This window comes from Antedon bifida, chromosome 4 (genome assembly GCF_963402885.1).
Source record: "Antedon bifida chromosome 4, ecAntBifi1.1, whole genome shotgun sequence".
Classification (NCBI taxonomy): domain Eukaryota; kingdom Metazoa; phylum Echinodermata; class Crinoidea; order Comatulida; family Antedonidae; genus Antedon; species Antedon bifida.
This window is the reverse complement of record NC_136229.1, coordinates 27,191,721-27,214,007: the sequence shown is the minus strand read 5'-3', so window position 1 is coordinate 27,214,007 and position 22,287 is coordinate 27,191,721. Positions and strand designations below refer to the sequence as shown.

Genomic DNA, 22,287 nt, shown 5'->3' with positions numbered 1-22,287 from the left:
ATAAATAAACATTTGTGTCGAATAAGAACCGCGACGGTTATAATAAATAACCGTAAGGCCGGTGCAAACTGAACATTTTAGACACGCGGAAAAGCGCCAAATCGAAGTGAGCTGCGCGAAGCTTGAAAATCGACTGAACTCATTCGTCGCGTAATAATAATTACGGTTCGATTTGACGCTTGACGCGTGTCGCTTCGTGTGCGCATTGTTCAGAGTATGCACCGACCTTACAATCGATACCGTTGGGCAGTAGCCTCGACACAATGTGCGGTTGTAAAGATCAACTATCAAAACAACCACCATTAGCCAGATAAAAAGCAACACAGTCAAATAAATGCCGCATACCTTTATAGAGACCACGGGTATATTTTTACCATTTACATTGGCGGGCAAAAATAAAATTTTTATTCGAAAATAAACCATTTGTTGTTTCAAAATGCCTTTTTACGACTTCTCAGAGGCAATGCTCGTGGTCTTTCTGTTTTTTTTCAGATGGTAGTGGTTGGTCATGATAGTAGGCCTACCCCTGAGATAAATCCAAAATTCACGTGGTGTGAACGATACGTGGCCTAGATTTATGTCATCGAGGGCGGGAATCAATGACCAGTATAAACCGCATTCCACTTCCACTTTTCAAAAAAATTGAAATGAATTTTTTCGGCGGTGCATCTTTTACATATATTCAGCAATATGAATGAAATAGGCCTATAACCAAGCTATAATACAGCAGTAATTGAAAATATTCAATATTCAATATTCACTATTCAATATTCACAAACTCTGGTGTCTCACAGCAGAAATGTTGTCACTCTTGATCACCACGACTTAGTTAAGCTTATACCAAAAACCTGGTTTTTGTCAATATGCACGTTACTTCAATATGTAGGCCTAGGCCTCCCATTGTAGGCCTTCACATTTGTTCACTAGTCTGCTGAGTGGCCGTTATATTAGTGGTTCCGGCATCGTTTGCGATGGTATATTCAGGCCCGGCTGATACATGTCCAAAGAGAAGATACCGTCTAAAGTATTTCTTAAATAGAGGGCTTCGGGTGTATAGCACGATCGGGTTGACGCACGAATTCATGTACATAAATATGGTGGATATACTTGGCAAAAGCTTAATCCATCCATGGTTAAGATCATGATTGAACTGCTTTACTAGATTATTGACATTAAGAGGAAGCCAACAGATAGCAAACAAAACAGCGATTATCATTACAGTAGCGGCGAGGTGTTTTCGAGCGGCTTGCGAACGGCTTGTGCCACCTGATGACGAATTAAACGTTGCCGGCTGATCCGTTAGCTTCACGGCCATCATTATATAAAAAAGCACAACTAACAACATTGGTACGATATACATAAAAACGAATCGAACAATGGCGTAAGCTATCGCTTCTGGTGAGCCATGTGGTAAATGCTGACACCAGGAAAATTCACAATACGTTTCGACGTTGGCGGTATAAGTCAACGGTATGCTAAACCCGATGGAGACGATCCAAATGACTGCAAGTTTGAACAGAAGCGAGTTTACAGGGTTAAGGTTACTTCTTGATTTTGGCTGAGCAACGGCTTTATATCGATCTAAGCTTAAACTCAGAATAGTGAAAATAGTCACGCCCTGGATAACGATGGATAATGAACTGAAAAACTTACATTGTAGTTTCGAGGTTTTGAAAGGTTGTAAGTATTTTCTAAATTCTAAAATTGGTGTTAAGGACATCAAAATAAAGTCTCCAATTGCTAAATTCAACATGGCATAATTCGAACTTGTGCGCATGTGTCTGTTTAATGTCACGGACAGTATGACGAGCAAGTTACCAAGAAGTCCTACTATTGAAATGATCACTGTTGCAGCCACATAAATTTTGTCATCAGTCTCGGGAACATAATATTCAGGTTGCGTACAGTTAGGCCCAGTATTGTTATCCATTATTGCACCACTTTCTTTTACTGTGTATTTTCTTCAGACGTAACGAGTAGTATAGTCATAGTTGTCTATAAAATAAAGAAAAGAATTTGGTTATTATTTCTCACAATAAATACATCTCAAACAAAATATACATTTGAACAGAGATTGTCTCGGATAACAAGGTTGAGGATGCTGCAGGTGGTACTTGAAGCTCTTTTTCCAGCTCAAAACAAAGCTAAACTGGGATTGGGTTCAGGTGAAGCGTAAGAGGTATCTCCAACACGAATGCGAATATGATGATGCAGCGAAAGAAGAAACATGAAAGTCAAGAGGATGAAAATAACAAGTAGGATGCTGGTTACACAGTTATGCTTGGTTCCCACTAGAGACGCAACACGAGGACGCAACGCAACGTAAGTGAGTTGACCACTCACAAGCGATGGATTATTCAAACTATTGCTTGTCATTTGTCAACTCGCTTGCGTTGCGTTGCGTACTAGTGGGAGCAAAGCTTTACCATGGACGCAAGTGCAGAGAGATGGCGCTAGACCTAGATGGACAGCAGGATGATAATGACACGAAAAAAAAAAATAGAACAGAATAGATTTAGTGAGAGAAGAGATGTGCTGGGGTAAAGCAAGAGGATGCACAGAACAGAGATGGTTCCCACTTTGTTTTCTAATGATTCAAGTTCACGTAAAAAAGGAATGCGAAATTGATAGAAAAATATTTTCATACGTTGCGTCGTTGCGTTGCGGCAGCATTACTAGTGGGAACCAAGCTTTAATGTAGACTTACGTCCTTGCATTGCGGACAAGTGGGAACCAAGATTAAGGCATGGTGATGATAAATATACCGACAGAGCGAATTGAAAGTCGAAATTATAAATTTAACAATATGTGCATTGTATCATTAAGAAATCCTTTCAACTCTCTGCAAATGTTTTAAAACTATATGTTTGTACGCATTATTAAAATTAGAGTAAGGATACAAGAAATAAAGTAATTGATAAATTGAACATTAAAGCCCATACTTAGATTGTGGATTAAGTAAAACGTCTTGAAAATGGAAATGAATATGGTTATTCATTTCACCGTCGATACACTCTACACTATTTATATCCAAATTTATGTTGCACTTAATGCGATATCGTATACGTTTCTATTTTTATAGTCCATTTGCTACTGTTGCGCGCGTTTTATGCTATTTGTCGAATGATATCATTTTAAACATATCGTGTTTCACTATCGGACCAATTTACATCACACTGGTATTGACAAAGCAGTGTCAATATTGGAGATATGTAGGCCTACCCATTACACAATTTATGTGCATAATTTTCAAAAGTCTCAACAACGGATGGTTTAAATTTTCATCATGAAAATACTTATAAACTGTATTGCAAATAAATAATACGTGACAAAGAAAAGAAATAAAAAAATCAATAAATGTAAAAGACTAAAACAACATTACAATGAAAGGTTATGTAGGACTACTCTCTAAGACTATTAAGCCGCCGATTATCGGTACTTCATCTATACTTGGTCCAGTATCATAGTCACATGTATCACATGTGACGCATGTACCATATGCCTGTAACCTTACCCCAACATGATACAGACACTACATGTGATTAATGTGACACTGTATTACAGACTGTGCCTTGATACTGGAAAGATAATCATAAATGTTTAGAAAGAGTACAGATAATCTACTGAACGTTAACATTTACGACTTTTGACCCATCTATCCGAACCGAGCCGATTTAATGAATCGTGAAACTTATGTGTATGTCGAAATATAACGAGTGGGGACCGTTGTTGTCTTCCAGTAAGCTTGTCGTCCCGCCAAGAACTCCTTTTTGTGAAGCAATTATTCAGCTACAATGCAACACTGAAACAATGTTTACGTCATCAGCCCAAACTTGTAATGTCGGCAGCGAATGACATTATCTTATCCATTGCTCTATTTCCATGAATAATCTGACGACTATAGTTTCCTAGAACACAACTTAAATAAGTTCTTTCATACAAAGATGACATATTCTATGTTTATTTAACTTAATCTTACAGATCAGTCGTTAGCTTATAATCGTAATAATCCGTTAGATTTAAAATCATCTTTATCAGCTGGGTTCCATAATCCTAAAGTCGATACACTTGAATTATGATGCAAGATATTTTCTAAAACAAAAATCAATTTATAAGATGTAAGGTATGCTGTGAGCAGTGTTTAGACAGGGGCGCTGCAAACGACAGCCGTAATAATATCGGCACAGATTCAGGCACCTCCTGGCAATGGTTCTGGTGGTATAAACATTCTTCTGGGATAAGGATCGGGGTCGAATATATACACCTATCTTAGCTCGTGTGTGAATCCAGTGCATCTTTCGGATTGGGCAGGGGTTACACGCATGCCTTGGTCCCCTTGTCGTCACTGTATTGAGTTAACAAAACCTTCCAGCTGAACCGCTACTTTTATGGGAAAACCATGCGAGTGGCCATTTGTCCCCCAAAAAGGATGAAAAGGAAATAAACATTTTAAAGGAATTCCTTATGATTTTCTATCTACTTCTTCAATGTTTATTGTAATTCACATGCACTCTACTAGTTCTAAAACTTTGTCTAAACTATCAAACTTTATGTGACAAAAACATATATGGACATGATGATGTCATATAACTACCATATATGGGTATCACTACCATATTTGAGCAAATCACACTTTTTTGTCAAACTAGTTTGATAGTGTAGACAGAGCTTAAGTAAAATAATAAAAAAAATATCCGGTGATCGTTTTTCTGCTTCGGTTGTTGTTTGCCAGAAATCAGTTTGGTAAAATGTTTTTCTATTGCATTAACTCGGCTCAAAGTCACGACCCATTTAGCATTCGAAGGGGAAAATGTAATGCAACTAAAAGCAAGTGTTGAAAATTAAATGGGAAATTAGAAAAAAAATAACTCATAATTACTTTATAAAAATGTTATTGCATAGTAATTTAATCCTTTAGACTATAGACGTATAATTACATATTAAAATTATATTTTTACGCAGTCAATTAAGTAAGCATTAGTGAGTACAAAAAACAGAGCAACATTCGGCGGCAACGTAATGACGTACGCGCAATCACAAGCGACAGTTCGGATGATTCATTGGTTGGTTGGTTGATTGGTCAAATTACTTGCGTTGCACTTACTTCCCAGTGAGAACTAAGCTCTTGTTGCGCCTTGCGTCCAAGTGGCAACCAAACGTTCAGAATTTGGCGGTGTGTGTATTTTATCCCGTACCTAACTCAATTAGATAAAAACTGAGTATACGTGACGCAATTGCGTACAAATAATTTACGTGCAAAGTTACTTTTTACTGATGCACAAACATCCATTTGGGAAACGCAGGCACCTGTAGGCCTACATGTTTGCTTTAATAATAAGTAAAATTTAACGTCGAATGTAGAAATCAGGTTTACCGCCCACTCGTTTTAACCCAGTGAAGTCATATCCTCAATTAATGCGGTAATTTTCTGCCGGACTGTACGATCACCAAATAATAAAAAATGATTCTTACGGTTTTAAAGACGAGCTTATGAAAACGACTTCGCATCAATAACACGATTATATGAGCGATTAAATTACCGCTAACGCTGGACATACCGGTCAATTTAAAACTTGAAAATGCAATCAAATCTTGCTGAAATAATCAGTATATAGACAAAATAGGATCATTAATTAAGATTGAGTTGGACGAGAATTTAAAATTCATTACCGCTAATCGAACGCGTTACGAAAACTGCAAACATATTAATCACGGTCTACGAGATGTTGCTCTTCTATGTAGGCCCGTAGCAGTAAACTAACTCCTTGGATTTAATCTTGATATAAAAACACCGTAATATTTTGCTGGTATTGTTCTGTTCTGTCGTTTAAGCGAATTAATCACTTTACAACAACAATGAACCGTAGACTATAATGCCGTGAAAACAAAATATTCTTTTTTCCGCGAGTTTAACGAATTGTTTGAGAAGAAACGAACAGAGTAGATACTACACTCAAGTAGGTGAACGGGTGTTTGATTAAGAGTTTCAATTCAAGAAAATACGTCACTAAACCAGAGAACGTGTACCCATATCGGACTAATACTAATATATAATATTACTAATATAATAATATATAATATCATAATTTAATTTAGTTGTAACGCGTTACCGAATAGATCATGTGGTAGTGGAATCTCAGGGTCAGACGCCAGAAACATCATGACAAGAAACAACTCCACTCCCATGACGTGATTGTTGTATTTTGTTTTATTATTTGTAAGATGTATAATAAGACTTTGTTTATCATATTGTTTTCTTATCTGTTTGTCCTGTCATGGAAGAATATTATTTCCTCCATGGTCAAGTGAACAGGGTCACCACCTTTGAGACGGGCAATGAATTAAATCATATGGTTATCCTTGGCAATATCTATAAACGGCAAATAACATCACCGTCCTCTAACTCCGAGGGTTTTCGTAATCCCATGCTATACCCGAAACACCGTCCATTCAATACAATTTTATGCGGTGTTTGCCTTCCATAGTTGAACCATAGTTTTTGTTTTCGTTTGCAATATTGCTTCGCTTAGTAGTCATCATAACTTGTCATTAGATAGATAGGAAGTAACACATTAACCTTTGAAGCTAAGTAACTAAATTAGGCGATTTGTTTCTGTTTTAGAGCATTTTACAACAATTATAGTCAAATAGACTATCTAAATCGATTACGTTCAAGTATTACATCTATCATTACAAAATATAAAGTTGTGCCAACCATACTCATTTCATTAGATGATTCAATTCATTTCAATATTTATTTCGCTTAAAATCAAACATAAACATATGTACAATTACTAAACAAATAAAACAAAGTATCAGATCAAAGAACTCCTACAGGGTTTCGTATTAAAATTACCAGAATCAATACAATTATGTAGATCGAATAAAGAGAATTAAAGTTTTGAAGAGAATTTCAGAAAACAGAAACAAGGATTAGGACTATAGGCCTACTCATTATCACATTATTTTAGCATTTTTGTTCAAAATTCCATTGTTATGTATTTGTGTAGGCCTTTGCTAATCTTTTCACCTTACCCTTACTTAAAGATGTATTGTCCCCCAAAAACATGAAAAATGAAGAATAATTAAATCAGACTTTGAATAAATATGTTATTTTGAAGTTAATCACTTCCATAGAAACAAAAACGAAAAAAATAATGTTTTCACTTAAAAAATGACAAAATAAATGATTAAATTCAACCAAAAATCCAGGCAGCCAATTTGACCATTTTTTGCTTTAAATTACATTTTTTGAAGGTAAATTTATTTTTTTTCGATCAAATTTTTGGTCAAAGTGGATAACTATTATGTTACATAAAAATGGAATATTTAACAAAAATTTGTTTAAGAATTATTTTTCAGGGGGACAATACTTTTGATTCGTACCAAAAAAAGTGTATTTATAATTGTAGTCTTGTCCCCTTCAATTTGTTGTTGAACAAGAATACTGCAGCGGACTAGTGTTCCTAACTGATAGGGGAAAAGGTGAAATAAATTGTTGTTCATTATAATTTTAGATTTAGTAAGTAGTGACTTTGTGCAATTGTGTTTTTTGCGCTATATTATATCTTATACTTTGCATTGTATTATATATACATTTTTATGTTTTTTATGAAGTGTACATCTCAATTCAACCTATGTTCAATTTGTAAAAGAAAATTAATAAATACATGCATTATGCAAATCGGATGTCAAAATCTAGCACGCAAAAAAAAAAAAATCTGCCCGTTGAATAGAAACATTGAATATCACTTTTCCATTGAATAGAAAGAAATCACCAATGACACGTAATACATTGTGACTAAAGGATATACATAGCTGTGTTAAAAAAATTACAATATTCACTAATGTGATAACTCTATTTCGGGGTCAAATTCACTCGATTACACTTTTTTTTTTAATTTCAAGAAGATTTGCCTTTTTGATTGTTTTTGTTTTATTTTCACAGTTTTGTTGCAGATTACTCATCGAGAATATTGAATGAAAATGTGTTTTTTAAATTACCATTCCTTTTAACTCATCTTATTAATATCTCTTACGTTTTATTTTAGTAAACTAAAACCAAATCAATTTAAATTGATGTAATTTGATATTTTAAAAAAACATAATTAGCGTTTTAAATTTGAATATTCCGTTGTTTATATATTTTGTAGACAGTGATGATTGGTCTGACCTAGATTTGTGTCTGTTTCTGCTAACAAAGAACACTGTGGTGGTGGTTTGAGCAGTCGGTAATACTTTTTGCACCTGGACGCTGGTTGTGCCTGTGTTGACGATACCAATTTTTTTTTAATTAAAATTTTATAATACCAAATAATAATACCATATGAAGCAAATAAACACGAATGCTCACAACCAATCGGGGTTATGGAGATAATCTGAAAGCGGATAATTTTGCTGACCACAGTCATATTCATGTGTAGGCCTACACTAATAAGCCTAAAATCTATGCCATGATAACTTCAAAAAAATAAATAGCAACATAAAAAACAACATATCGTTGTGTAATAAATGTTTAAATAAATAGAAAGTGTCTTTCCTGCCTACGAAAAGGGGGCTAACTACAGATTCTATCACAATGCAAACACGACGTTCGTTCATGTAAAAAAGTGAAATTCGATACCTAATTAAACAGGTCAGTTTGATTTTATAGTAATAAACTCTCATCGATCATACATACAAAATATGATATGTTATTACAATACAGATTATATGTTACAAAATTAAGCTACTTTTAATGATTCAATTAAAAAAAAAAATCATTTTGAAAACAAGTTAACACCCGCAAGGTGTTTTTCCAACTATCATTCAAAATAAGTAGAATACAATATAAAGCCCGTTGAGAATAAACTTTAGTTAACAATAAACCAATGAGTTCAAAGCCTATACAAAAAAACAAAACAAAAAGTGATCCTCGCATATCACACGAATATTGCACTCTGCCACAAGAATATTACACGCATGTACGTCACACGAATAGTACACGCTGCCACACAAATATTACACGCATGTCACAAGAATATTACACGCATGGCCCACGAATATGACACGCATGCCCACGAATATGACACGCATTCAACACGAATATTACACGCATGCCACACGAATATTATACAGTGTTGTAATTACGATTTGGGAACGTGGGAGTGTTCAGGAATCAGGCCAATTTTAAACCAGTTTTCCAACCAATTACCTTTTTATTCGAGAACATTTAGTGGAAAACAGGCATGCACTCTGATTAGTTGTACATTTTTGCATAGAAAATATTATATGGAAATGTGAATACGCATGCGTATAAGATGACACTTTCGATTCGCGCGAATGAATTCGAATACACTTGCAATATTGAAGTTGAAAGGCATGTTATGTCCGGTTCGAATCGAACTCTGACAAGCTTACCTATTCAACCACATCCAATTAAAAACATTAGTAAATTATTAAAAGGTATTGTGAAAGTTACCAGTATGACGAGAATAAACATTTAATAACCAGAAAGATATCTGTGGGATTTCTACATTAACAAATTGACGTGCAGTCTCATCTCTACTAATAAATAATGTTCTGACGATATTGTAAATGTCATAATAAAACTTATTTAAAAAAAATACTGTTTTTCTAAGAAAATGAAATACTGGCTTATTGATTACTCATCATTTAAAGTCACCGTTTAGGTCTATCAGTCACGTGCTTGGGAAACTTTAATCAAGGCAATCTAACAACAGGACACTTTGCTCGCCTTGCCAAGATAAAAATCGTAACAGTCTGATTTTATGTCTGGCTGCGACAAGTACCAACAGTACTGAACTATCAATGTACATTCTCTGCGGGGCGGTGTCTGTCATTTAAGTAAGCCAATTAGCCAATCTAAAATCAGTCAAAGGGTTTTGGGGTTGTGGAACTGATCGTGTCTCAGGCACAGAAAACCCCCTTGATCTCTGGAGCTCAGAATCCTGCTGATAAATTACCCTGCTTAAGTCAAAATATGAACGCGTATAGTTTCAAAAACATACTGAACATGCGCATAGATAGCGAAATGTATAGTAGCAACAGAGTAGGGCCTATAAAATAGTGATAATACTTGTATTCTGAAAATGTCAACTCAAAACATAATGATCACCAATTATAAACAATCATCAACAAATTTGCTAATAACAAGAAGTTGTACAAAGGTCGTGTCATCATTTCAACGTACAGTAACATAAAATGTTATTTCTCCTTCTGACGTATTAAAAAAATAAAATCCACATAACATCTGACCCTGAAATACTCAATAAACAAACTTATGATATGAATAGTAATAATTGCTGAAGTCTGAAAATGTCAGCCTAGAAAAATTAATTCATCTTTTTGAGAACATTAATTTCAAAGTGACAAATAGCTTGGCATACCTAAAAAAAAGTGTACCAAATGTTATAGATTAAAACAACAATGCGATTTAATTGCTGAAAACACCATAGGCAACGTTAACAACACAACAGCCTGTAAGGAGACTTCATCTTACAATCGTAACATTTGATATAATGCCTAAGAACAATAACAGTTTCTTGTTTTATACAACGTCAAACTTGAATGTGTGACATATTAATCATTTGAAATCATTAGTGGATTGTTAGTAGCTGCTGATGAGTTCGCCTAGAAACCTCAATTGAACAGCATTTTGAAAAAATAACCTTTCAAGTGGAAACTGATCAAAAACTCATTTGTTTATTACTTGGCTTTTTGCCAAAATTTGTTTTTGTTTGTTTAAACCAAGACAATCAATCCAGTTAGATTATCTTGTTTGAACGTTCACAATTTTCAAGTTATCGTGGATTTTGTTAAATAAGTTCAAACAATATTCCTATTGATTTCCGGAAAAATCGATATATTGATGACGTCACAAAAGCTTATTGTTGAAATCTCGAGTAATCTGTCTATTCAATATTATATGGGCCGCCATAATAAATAGCAATCCCATATAGACTGACGCGCCAGGTATTTCTCTCAGATTTTGAGCGCTTAATTTTAAATCTTGTTCTTCATTCCAATTTCAGGAATAAAATATGACACAGAATAAATAGAAAAAAAATGTTTGACCTTATCATAAAGCGTGGTTCCCACTAGAACGCAACGCAATGAAACGACGTATCGACGCAAAGTGTTGTATTGCGTAATCACAAGTGGGAACCGACGACGTAAAATCAGGAATAATATATTAACTATAAGTTGTAGAAATATAAACGTTATATTGGTATCTAAAATGTTTAGATCTTAAACATGTATTGTGTACCCACTTTTTCCACACATTTAGCCTTAAACATGTTTAGATATGAAACATGTCTAGGTACTAAATACATTTTAAACATGGAGTCCAACTCAACACATCAGTGACGTGTTGATTATTAAACATGTGGAGCAATATAAATACACGTTTAGGTTTTAAACGTGTTTAATTGACCATGTGTGGAGCTCACGCCACAGTAAAATCGTATGCACGCAACGCTAAACACGTACCTAAAAACTGTTGACTGAGTGTAATATAGTGACATGTTGACCGTTTAAACGTGTGGATGAAAACAACATGTAGCTATAAACACGTATAGGTTTTAAAAATTCTAAACATGTAACTACGTGTTTAAAAGCTAAATGTGTGGGAAAAAGTGGGTACAAAATATATGTTTAAGATCACTATTTTTACAGTGTAAAGGTACTGGCTATCACTATAACATATTGATTAAGGTTAGGCCTATATTGTTTAAATGCATTAGCAAATTTCTGTCAATAGACAGATAATGAGAAAATCATACTGCATATGCTTACACTACTCCTACGCACAATATTATTGCAACATCAGCACTGTCCAGACGATGTCATTAAATCGGACACTAAAACAAAACACGCTCTAGTTAAATATTTGGTGAAGAAATAAAAAACGGATCGTTGTCATAAATAATTAATAAACCGTTATTAGAAGACCGCTGACCGTTGGTCAACTGACTCTGTCTACACTATCAAACTTTATCTGACAAAAAATTGTGATTGACCATATATGGACATGATGATGTCATATCACTACCATATTTAAGCATATCACTACCATATTTGGGCACATCACACTTTTTTTTTGTCAAACTAGTTTGATAGTGTAGACAGAGCTTAACTGTGCGTTATTACGAGGACGCATCGCGAGGTCGTACCATTTAAGCGCAACGCACGTTATTCGACCAATACGACAAGTTAACCCGACTAAATCCAACAGAGAAAAGAGCGTGTAAGGCATACAATAAGAGAAGGTGAACTCGGCGGAGACAATATCCAACTAAAATTGAAGATTTGAATTCTCATATGTGTCAACAATTAAATGTTTAATTTAAAGTTTCTGTTGAAGTTAAATTGAATCTCGAAAAAAAAATATATTAAAACGAAACTTTACATCTCATTCATGATATTTTAAAACGTTCGGTAATTTTCTAAAATTGATTTTTATATCAAAATATATTTAAAATTACGTATTGGGACAAATCAGCATAGTTGTTACGAAGGCAGATTAAATATTAATGAAAATATTCATGTTGATTTCAATAGTGAAATTGGAATGATACAACTACAAGTCATATCACGTCTTAAATAGCAATAAATCAATGATTATATTTACATATTTAAAAAAAAATACTAAGCACCATAATTGATTCGAATTATATTCATCCGCGCTGCACAATGGTTTGTTTTCTTTAAAGTTAATTGACCGCGCTATGATAACATGTCCTACATTTATTAAAGTTTAAATACACGATACTGAAACTAAATAATTATAGTTGTTTGTATAATTGCAAATCATTAGACACAATGCAAACAGAAATAAAACTTTCACCTACTTCGTAAAAATATTGTAAATCAAACTTAATGTCTAAAAACAATAATATAACAAATATTCAGAAGATTTACTAACGTGACAAGATTATCCATTGTGTCGTGATTGGTCAAATTATTTGCGGCGCGCGTACGTTTCTTGCGTTTTGGAAATAAAAAGTCATTGTCTCTCGGGACCATTCTATAGTAGTCAGTACCGGGTAGGCTTTCTTCATCAGTGCTTCTAAGAAGCAGGAGCGCTAGTAGACCAAACCCAGTATCGTTTTTTGATCACGATCATTCGGGAAATTACCTCATGACAAGGACGGGATACACCTATGTTGTACAATATACTGAGTGGAATAAAATAAAAAGAAAAAGAAACAAAATCTAATAAAATGAATCAAAATAAAAAAGAACCCAAGAATATAAATTGCTTATGAATGGTATATGAAAATGTAACAATTAGAATTGGGATCAAATACAGAGATTGAACCAAACACACGTACGGTAAATAATATGTGAACATTCGCATTGTATTTTCGCGCGCTTCATTATGTAATCTATGCCGTGTAGTGTAATCTACGATGCCGCGTAGTATAATATATGATGCCGTGTAGTGTAATCTACGATGCCGCGTAGTATAATCTATGATGCCGTGTAGTGCAATCTATGATGCCGCGTAGTGTTATCTATATATGCCGCGTAGTGTTATCTATATATGCCGCGTAGTGTTATCTATGATGCCGTGTAGTGTTATCTATGATGCCGCGTAGTGTAATCTATGATGCCGCGTAGTGTAATCTATGATGCCGCGTAGTGTAATCTATGATGCTGCCTAGTGTAATCATAAAATAATAACTATTTTGACAGAATAATGCCTTCGTCTTGTTCACATGAAAATATACGGATTTGAATACAAGGATGGCAGATTTAATCTGACAATTTAAAGATGTCTCGAAAAATGAATAAAAACCATAAAAACTAGATTTGACATTTGATTAATAAATCATGGTGATCATCATGTTCTGTGAGTCAAAAGAGAAAACAAGAATTTGTTAGCAAACGTTTTAATATAAAAGTTAACCAGATTTTTGTACGGCACGGTATTATGCCTAGATGCAACAAACAGGAGATGTAGTTTCCCGTCTGCTGACTACAACCTTAGTCACACATGGGTTAATGTTTATTTCTTCTAATATCGCCTCTTTTACAAAAAAATACGTTAGTGTTAACGTTTTTCTGCAAACCACCTGTGGTTAATTTCAGTATTACAAATTATTTTCATTATATAACATATCAATATTGATTTTTTTATTTTAGATTATATGAGATAATAAGGATACTTTCATTATGATAATAATGTACTCATATTATTTATTGTTGACACTATAACAACTGTCTGTTCAGTTTAGATAGTTGGGATTAAGTAAGCATGAGTTGGTATTTACTATAAAATTCAGTATTATAATTTTGTCTATAACATATTAAATTTTGATCCTAATTATAATAATGTTCCCACTAGGACGCAACGCAACAACGTATTGACGCAACGTGTTGTATAGCGTAATCACAAGTGGGAACCGACGACGCAATAGTGCTGCAAACATCACAGATTTGATTTCACGCAGGCGGCGGGGGCAAACACAATTATTGGAAGGGATTTTCTTACGTTGCGTCGTTTGCGTTACGTTACGTTGCTAGTGGGAACCACGCTTAAAGCGTGGTTCCCACTAGCGACGCAACGCAAGGACGTAACGCAACGCAAGTGAATTGACCAATCACAAGCGATGGCTTATTCGCTTGTGATTGCTAACTGTCTATAACTTCGCTTGTCATTGGTTAAAACGCTTGCGTTGCGTTTACGTCCTTGCGTTACGTTCTAGTGGGAACCAAGCTTTACTAAGGATGTGATTATGGTGATACGTACCTATAATGCTGTATTCATATTCTTTATTATAGCTATTACTACAGACAATTATTTGTCGAGTGCTACTATGTCCTCATGGAGTTTTTTCGGGGGATAATTGTCCACAGGGAAGATGTCCAGATGGTAATGGTTTTAGGGCTCGTTCAGGTTTAGTTATTATCCGGGTAAAGCTTGGTTCTCACTAGCGACGTAACATAACCTACGCAACGTAAGAAAATGCCCTTCCAATAATTGTGTTTGCCCCCGCCTGCGTGAAATCAAACCTGCGATGTTTGCAGCACTGTTGCGTCGCGGGTTCCCACTTGTGATTACGCAATACAGCACTTTGCGTCAATACGTCACTGCGTTGCGTCGCTAGTGGGAACCACGCTTAAGTTTATTCATCCCACCAAATAAATATTAAACTAAAGCGTGCTTCCCACTAGAACGCAACGTAACGCAACGCTACGACGTATTGACGTAAAGTTCTGTATTGCGTAATCAAGTAATCAAGTGGGAACCGACGACGCAACTGTGCTGCAAACATCGCAGGTTTGATTTCACGCAGACGGAGGCAAACACAATTATTGGAAGGGCATTTTCTTACGTTGCGTAGGTTGCGTTACTTTGCGTCGCAAGTGGGAACCAGGCTTAATGGAACCAACTTACCCGGTTAAATAGATAAACCTGAACGAGCCATTAGAATCGACGTGATTAGCAATGGACATCATGTCAATTATTACAAAATCTATATGTCAAGAGAAAAAAAATAGTTGGCTTTTGAAAATTGTTAACCTTTTGATTTTCATTATTGTAAGTAATGTCTGACTGTTAAATGACATGTTACCATTATGCCATAATATTTTGCTGTAGGCGCCTGATTTGTAGTTTTAAATGAAACTTATCAAATCGAGATCAAGGGATAATTTTTCTATAACAACAATTATCCTTGTGTAAAAGAAAAAATAAAGTAGTTCATTTCTCTGTATAATTATAATTGTAAGTTCCATGCTTACTTAATCCCAGAATGCATTGTGTGAAAATATATCCAATCAACGTCATCAATCCTTGCATGGAGCACGAGTTAATTCGTGCAATATGCGAGCACCGTTTAATTTGTTTAACACATTGCAAAGGAAAGTGTAATAGAATGCGTTATCGTGAATTAAGCTTGCCACGCGTATGCCACGCGTGTAAAGCATCGTTCCCACTAGAGACGCTACGTAAGGACGGTAGACGCAACGCAAGCGAGTTGACCAATCACAGGTGACAATTCGAATAATTCATCACGTCGAAGCTGTGTCCTAGTGGGAACCAAGCTTAATATTCGGGAAAAAAAATTTAAATTGTGACTATGAAACATTTATTATTAGAGTAGGCCTAAAGTGTCTTGTGATGCTTGTTTGTTGGAGAAAGAATAAATAAAAAGCTTATATTCGTGAGACACGTCTGTACAATGAATCATTTATTAAGCGGGTGAAATATTATTTAAAAAAAATTTTTTTTTTTAAAGTACACTCGTATGTTTTGATGTACCTATTATTAATAATGTCTTGTGATGCTTGTTTGTTTGTCTTTGGAAATCTTTTTTTGATAAAAAAAAAATGAATAAATAAAAAGCTTATATTCGTGAGATACTTTGTCTGTACAATGAAGCATGAAGCGGGTGTACTCTACAATATTAGTTTTTTTTTAAAGTACACTCGTATGTTTTTATATACCTATATACCGCAACTGAATTGAATTATTAAAATTAATCACCTTGCCAGTGTTTCAAGCATTTTATTAATATTTAAACAACGCCTGCGATTCTCTGTCTGCTATACTGTCAATTGACCTAACTATAGGTTAAACAGTGTAAATAATATATTTTCTTATAGTGTATCTCACGATAAAGGCCTACTGTATATATATCCAGATAGACATATTTTGTAACATCACGTATGCATCACATGTAGGCCTAAACTCTCTTCTTTAATAAATCAGAACATACTGAATTTAAGATTAAGGTCAGGTCACTTATCCTGCTTATGGCATGATACAGGCGTCATATGTAATACAAATGTGACACTGTATCACAGCATTTGACAATGTTACTGTGCAAATTATAGAACAGTACTGACAATCGGCTATGATGAGCAAATTTATACACTTTCGTCTTAATACGATGTTTATATAACATATCACACACATATTGCCCTTTTCTATTAGAGTACACAACGTACAAATGTATAGTATTTAGTCTTCGCAAATCCAACTTTGGCGAATGTGATGAGATATCGTATTGAAGTATTCGTAAAGTCGCATCAACATGTGACGCCACAGAGTCAAAGGAACAGAATATCATTTGAAGAAGGTACAGCGATAATAAAATATCAATCAAATTCGTAAATGGAAGAATTTAAGTTGGTTGACATCAATTTATTTTTGAAAGATTGTTAATGTCATTTTAATGATCAGGGCATACATCACAAATGATGAACGTTTAATTAATTTGAGGAACATAATTAGGTTGAAGACGTTGATTTAAAATTTCAACAATGCGAGGCATCCAGATTACCCACTAAATAAAATGTACGAATGAACATCTTCGTTGTATCATAGCATACAACTCGCATATCGTACTGTAGTCATACCTCGTCAACTTACGCGCGCGCCATTCAAATGATGATAAAACGACGCGCGCGCCATTCAAATGATGATAAAACGACGCGCGCGCCATTCAAATGATGATAAAACGGCGCGCGTGCATAAATTGATATCTCTGAATATGAAGGATGATTACACATAACTTTTTTAAAATGTTGCTATTAATAACTTTCATAATACAGTACGTAACACAAAAGGCAACGACGGACATAAACCATCAAAGAGGTGTCGTTTCAATTTAAAAGAAAAACCCTTCTTTGATAAGGCACTTTTGATGGGAACTGGTACGTTATTCCAGAGTTTTGGATCAGTGAGCATAATACTATGTTCAACAGAAATAGTTTTGTGAAAAGAAATACGTATTTGGTTAGCGCATTACATGAGACAAGATAGAATACACAGTTAGTTAGTGCTTGTTCATGTATCCTAAACTAATAATATCCCATCAGCAATCGCCATTTGCCCAGAGCATGCTATGAATTCAGTCACGTGTTCACTACTTCAGTCATGAACTTAGTCATGAACTATTTTCTTGTTGGCAATCATACGGGTAATAATAGATTGAGATGTGACAAGGCGAAACTTAAGGGAGAAAGGGAGACAAAAGTGTAGCATGATTCTGCATCTGAATGCCGTTAGCCCCGGAAACCAATGGTCCGACTGTCGCGTCATCCTTTTTCATTATAACACTGATGCGTTTGACATATTATATATTTTCCCCATTTTGAATAGATTCTTCACCTTGAGGTAGCTTCTATGACATTCAATGTTAAAGAATATGATAATAATATATTTTTAAAGCTTTGTGATGATATTGCTTTTTACGAAACATAATTACAAATATGATAATTTAATGGAGAGGAGATAAACTAGTATTATATATTAAACGTGTATGGTGCGCCAACACGGTAAATAGTGATCATGACAACTCGAACCCTTTTGACGCAGACGATCAAGTAGGCTACTCGATTCTCCACATAGATATCAGTCCAGTTCGCTGTTGGAGTCCCCCGGGTCTAGCATGTGTATTGTATGTGTGTTTTGTTGTTAGTATTGTTCATGTAAAATCCGGAATAAATTGAATTGAATCGTCGTCGCATGTGATGTGCCTACATGTTACCCTGTACATCATTTGCATATTATGATGACAGCACCGAGAATCAGCTTCATCAAGAACAACTTGTGTTTTTCATTGTATTTCAAGTCTTGATAGAAATCCGTATGTGTACCTTAGGCTTATCTATAAGTGTAGTTAGTTTTTGGAAGTTCTGGGCTATTGCTGTAATAGGTCTACAGCAGGTGTCCCGATGGCAGGCACGCGTAGTACGTGTACATCCATAAAACATCAATAAAAAAATAACATTACAGACATACATGCATGCATGCAGATCAACCATAATTTCTTCAATGGTTTAGAGCAGTTAACCAAATTTAGGGCGTTGTGAAAGCAACCTATATACCTATACACTACTCTGAAATTCAGGGCTATCACAACTAAAGCTTGGTTCCCACTAGCGAAGAAAATGCCCTTCCAATAATTGTGTTTGCCCCCGCCTGAATGAAATCAAACCTGCGATATTTTAGCGTGGTTCCCACTAGCGACGCAACACAAGGACGTAACGCAACGCAAGTGAATTGACCAATCACAAGCGATGGCTTATTCGCTTGTGATTGCTAACTGTCTATAACTTCGCTTGTCATTGGTTAAAACGCTTGCGTTACGTTTACGTCTTTGCGTTATGTTCTAGTGGGAACCAAGCTTTACAGCACTTTGCGTCGATACGTCGCTGCGTTACGTTGTGTTGCGTTCTAGTGGGAACCGCGCTTAATAGCGAATGGACGAGAATACAGCGGAACTATGTAAAGCGCATTTGAACATATTCATGAAAAGTGTGCTATATTTATATGTGGTAGTAATAATAATATTGGAAAAATTTCATTTAGCTTCGATTTTGTATAGATGACAAATTTCGTTAACACTCCGCAGTCAGTTGAGAATGATCCCTGTAGAGATCGAAACGTCCGAGTAAATACTCCGTTAATTGGTAGCTTTTACAAAAACGAAATTTGTCATCTATAATAATAATATTATTATTATTCTATCTTGATACGATCTGTACTTTATTACATTGCCGTTGTCCTTGTCCTCATTCTAGTCTTTGTTTCGTCGTGTTTCATCCATGTTTACCACTCTGTTTTATGATGCAAAAGCTATTGTGTTTTTTTTTTCAATTCTGGTATCAAGACTAATGCCCATAAGAGGCTTATTTGTATTATTCTGGCACAGTAATTTTTATATCTAATTTAAATTCCAATATACCGTATTACTTTATTTGTATTGTGTGCATATAAAGAATACACTATGAATATAATTTACTTTTATTAACGTAAGCAATGTCCTTTTTTTCTATACTGTTGAGTGACATGAAAACCTACTCGGCATAGCATGCCGGCGTACCATAGCATGCCGGCGTACCATACCATTTCAATATACAGTCTCTATACTTTTAAATGATAAAAATAAGCCTGAATGCAATTTTACTGTCTAAATAATGTACTTTTTTTCTATACTGTTGAGTGACAAGAAAACCTACTCGGCATAGCATGCCGGCGTACCATAGCATGCCGGCGTACCATACCATTCCAATATACAGTCTCTATACTTTAAAATGATAAACATAAGCTTGAATGCAATTTTACTGTCTAAATAATGTCCTTTTTTTCTATGCTGTTGAGTGACAAGAAAACCTACTCGGCATAGCATGCCGGCGTACCATACCATTTCAAAATACAGTCTCTATAGGCCTACTTTAAAATGATAAACATAAGCCTGAATGCAATTTTACTGTCTACACGCGAGGCAATAATTAATTTTGTAATATGTGCTTATTCACTTCTGGACACTAATCAAACCAACATTAATTTAATATAATCATGAACATTGATTGCTTTACAATCTCATCATCAATGATAATAAAAGTACAAATCTTAATCTATTATTATTCCTGCCCTTGTATATACAATTTGCAAAACTGAATTAGTAAGTAGTATTATGCGTATCATATTAAAATATGTATTGTTGCTTTTCGGCGAATCAGTAATTAATTAACTGAATTGTGGCCTTTATTGTATTTACTTGTCGGCAGTATACTAAAACAGTAATGGTTCGTAAACCGATTAGGTATTATATTATAACGGCTGATAGACCTCCACGTACATTTTTTCTGTGTTTGTCGCTTGAGAAAAATATTATTCTCTTACGTCTAAGCAGGCAATATCTGTATAATAGTTGAGGTGCCTTGAGGCGTAAACGTAACACTTGTACTACGTTTTATAACGGATTTGAATATCTATCAATAATAATCCATAACTATTGATGTATTGGACGAATGACCTAATGGTAGATCAGATGAGCCGATACTGGATAAATGCTCCCTATAGTCTCTTGAAATTAACGCCGTTCTGAATGTGGTCATTTGGTCAGCAATTTAAATCAAATCATGTATAAATACAAATAATTCAAAACATGCACTGCGCAACAATTTGTATAAACTGAGTTTTATCATTCTTGTCAGTGACTTAAGGCCAATTTACACAGACGAGCGGTAACGGCAATAAACATATAGAATCTACAGTATGTTATTCGGGTTAGTTATTCTTCCTCGGTCACATTTTGCCTCATTTGAATACACGGTCACACTAGACTAACAACCATATTCCTTATGACTATGTACACACAACGTGGAGCGGACGGGCGGTTTCCGCTCAGGGTAGATACAGATTCTACGTGGGACAAGCTACGCGGTTTTCCGCTTACCGTTACCGCTTGTCTGTGTAAATTGGCCTTAACGCGACCACAATGGATACCGCGATCTTTCACGACGCGTCACGCCTCATTCAAAATGAGTTTTCCTTATTTTTTTTTCTTCATTCGCGAAAGACGATTCATTAATGAAAGAGATAATCAATCAATAAGATATTGTAAAAGAATAAATAAGAACATCCGGTCACCACAAACCCAGTTATATCTTTGAGGTATAAAATAAATCAATTTAGACCTTCATGATTATATATACAGGATAATATACAACATAATTATGATACAAAATAGTAATTACTATTATTGGTCAGATGATAGGCATACACACTCTGATAATTGTACCATTCGTAATAGTGATGACGAATTGCGGTATAAAGCATCATATTTTCCGCATTGTGTGTTGTCGTTAAGGTAAGATAAATCATATACGTATATAGGCTCTGTGTCATTCCGATAAGATACGTCGTAATTACGCTTCGTAAGTTGGGGTTACGACAAAATAAGTCGTAATTACGTTGTATGTCGAAGGCAATACGGCAAGATAAGTCGTAGTTAAGTTTTATATGCCGACGGAATTACGGCAAAGTAAGTCGTAATTACGTTTTGTACGTCGTGGTTACGGCAAGATAAGTCGTAATTTTAGGCTTTGTTTGTTTTGTTTCATTTGGACAAGATAAGCGGCGTAATTAACGGTAAGATAAGGTATAATTACCGCTTTTCATGTCGCCATTACCGTAATTACGCTCTGTATGCCGTCATTAGGAAAGTTAAGTCATATCAATTAATAACCGTTAATAATTACGCTTAAGTTGTAATTACAAGAAAATAAGTCAAAAATAAGACACATCTTAATTAAAATCTACAGTACTTAATTTTTTTAAAACATTTAAGATTTTGAATTGGTGTTATGTTATCATTGCGGCGTTCGTATTTACTGATCAAACACGTAAAACCATTAAGAGTAACCACTAAGATGCTAAATTTACGAACTACGTACGTCGTAATTATGAGGTATTACGACATAACGATTTGGTAATTCTACTAAAAATATAACATATTCGGTAATTGTTACTAATAGCCC

General features: G+C 34.8%; 1 protein-coding gene across 1 annotated transcript in view; it reads right to left on the bottom strand.

Annotated features, from left to right (window-relative positions):
• Positions 1–333: 333 nt before the first annotated feature.
• Positions 334–22,287, bottom strand: part of LOC144839853 (bombesin receptor subtype-3-like) — a 37,507-nt gene continuing 15,553 nt past the window's right edge. The window contains exon 2 of the mRNA XM_078695415.1: positions 334–1,995. Coding sequence (XP_078551541.1) covers positions 911–1,930 — 1,020 coding nt within the window. The 5' untranslated portion in view covers positions 1,931–1,995 and the 3' untranslated portion in view covers positions 334–910. The remainder of the gene's footprint in view (positions 1,996–22,287) is intronic.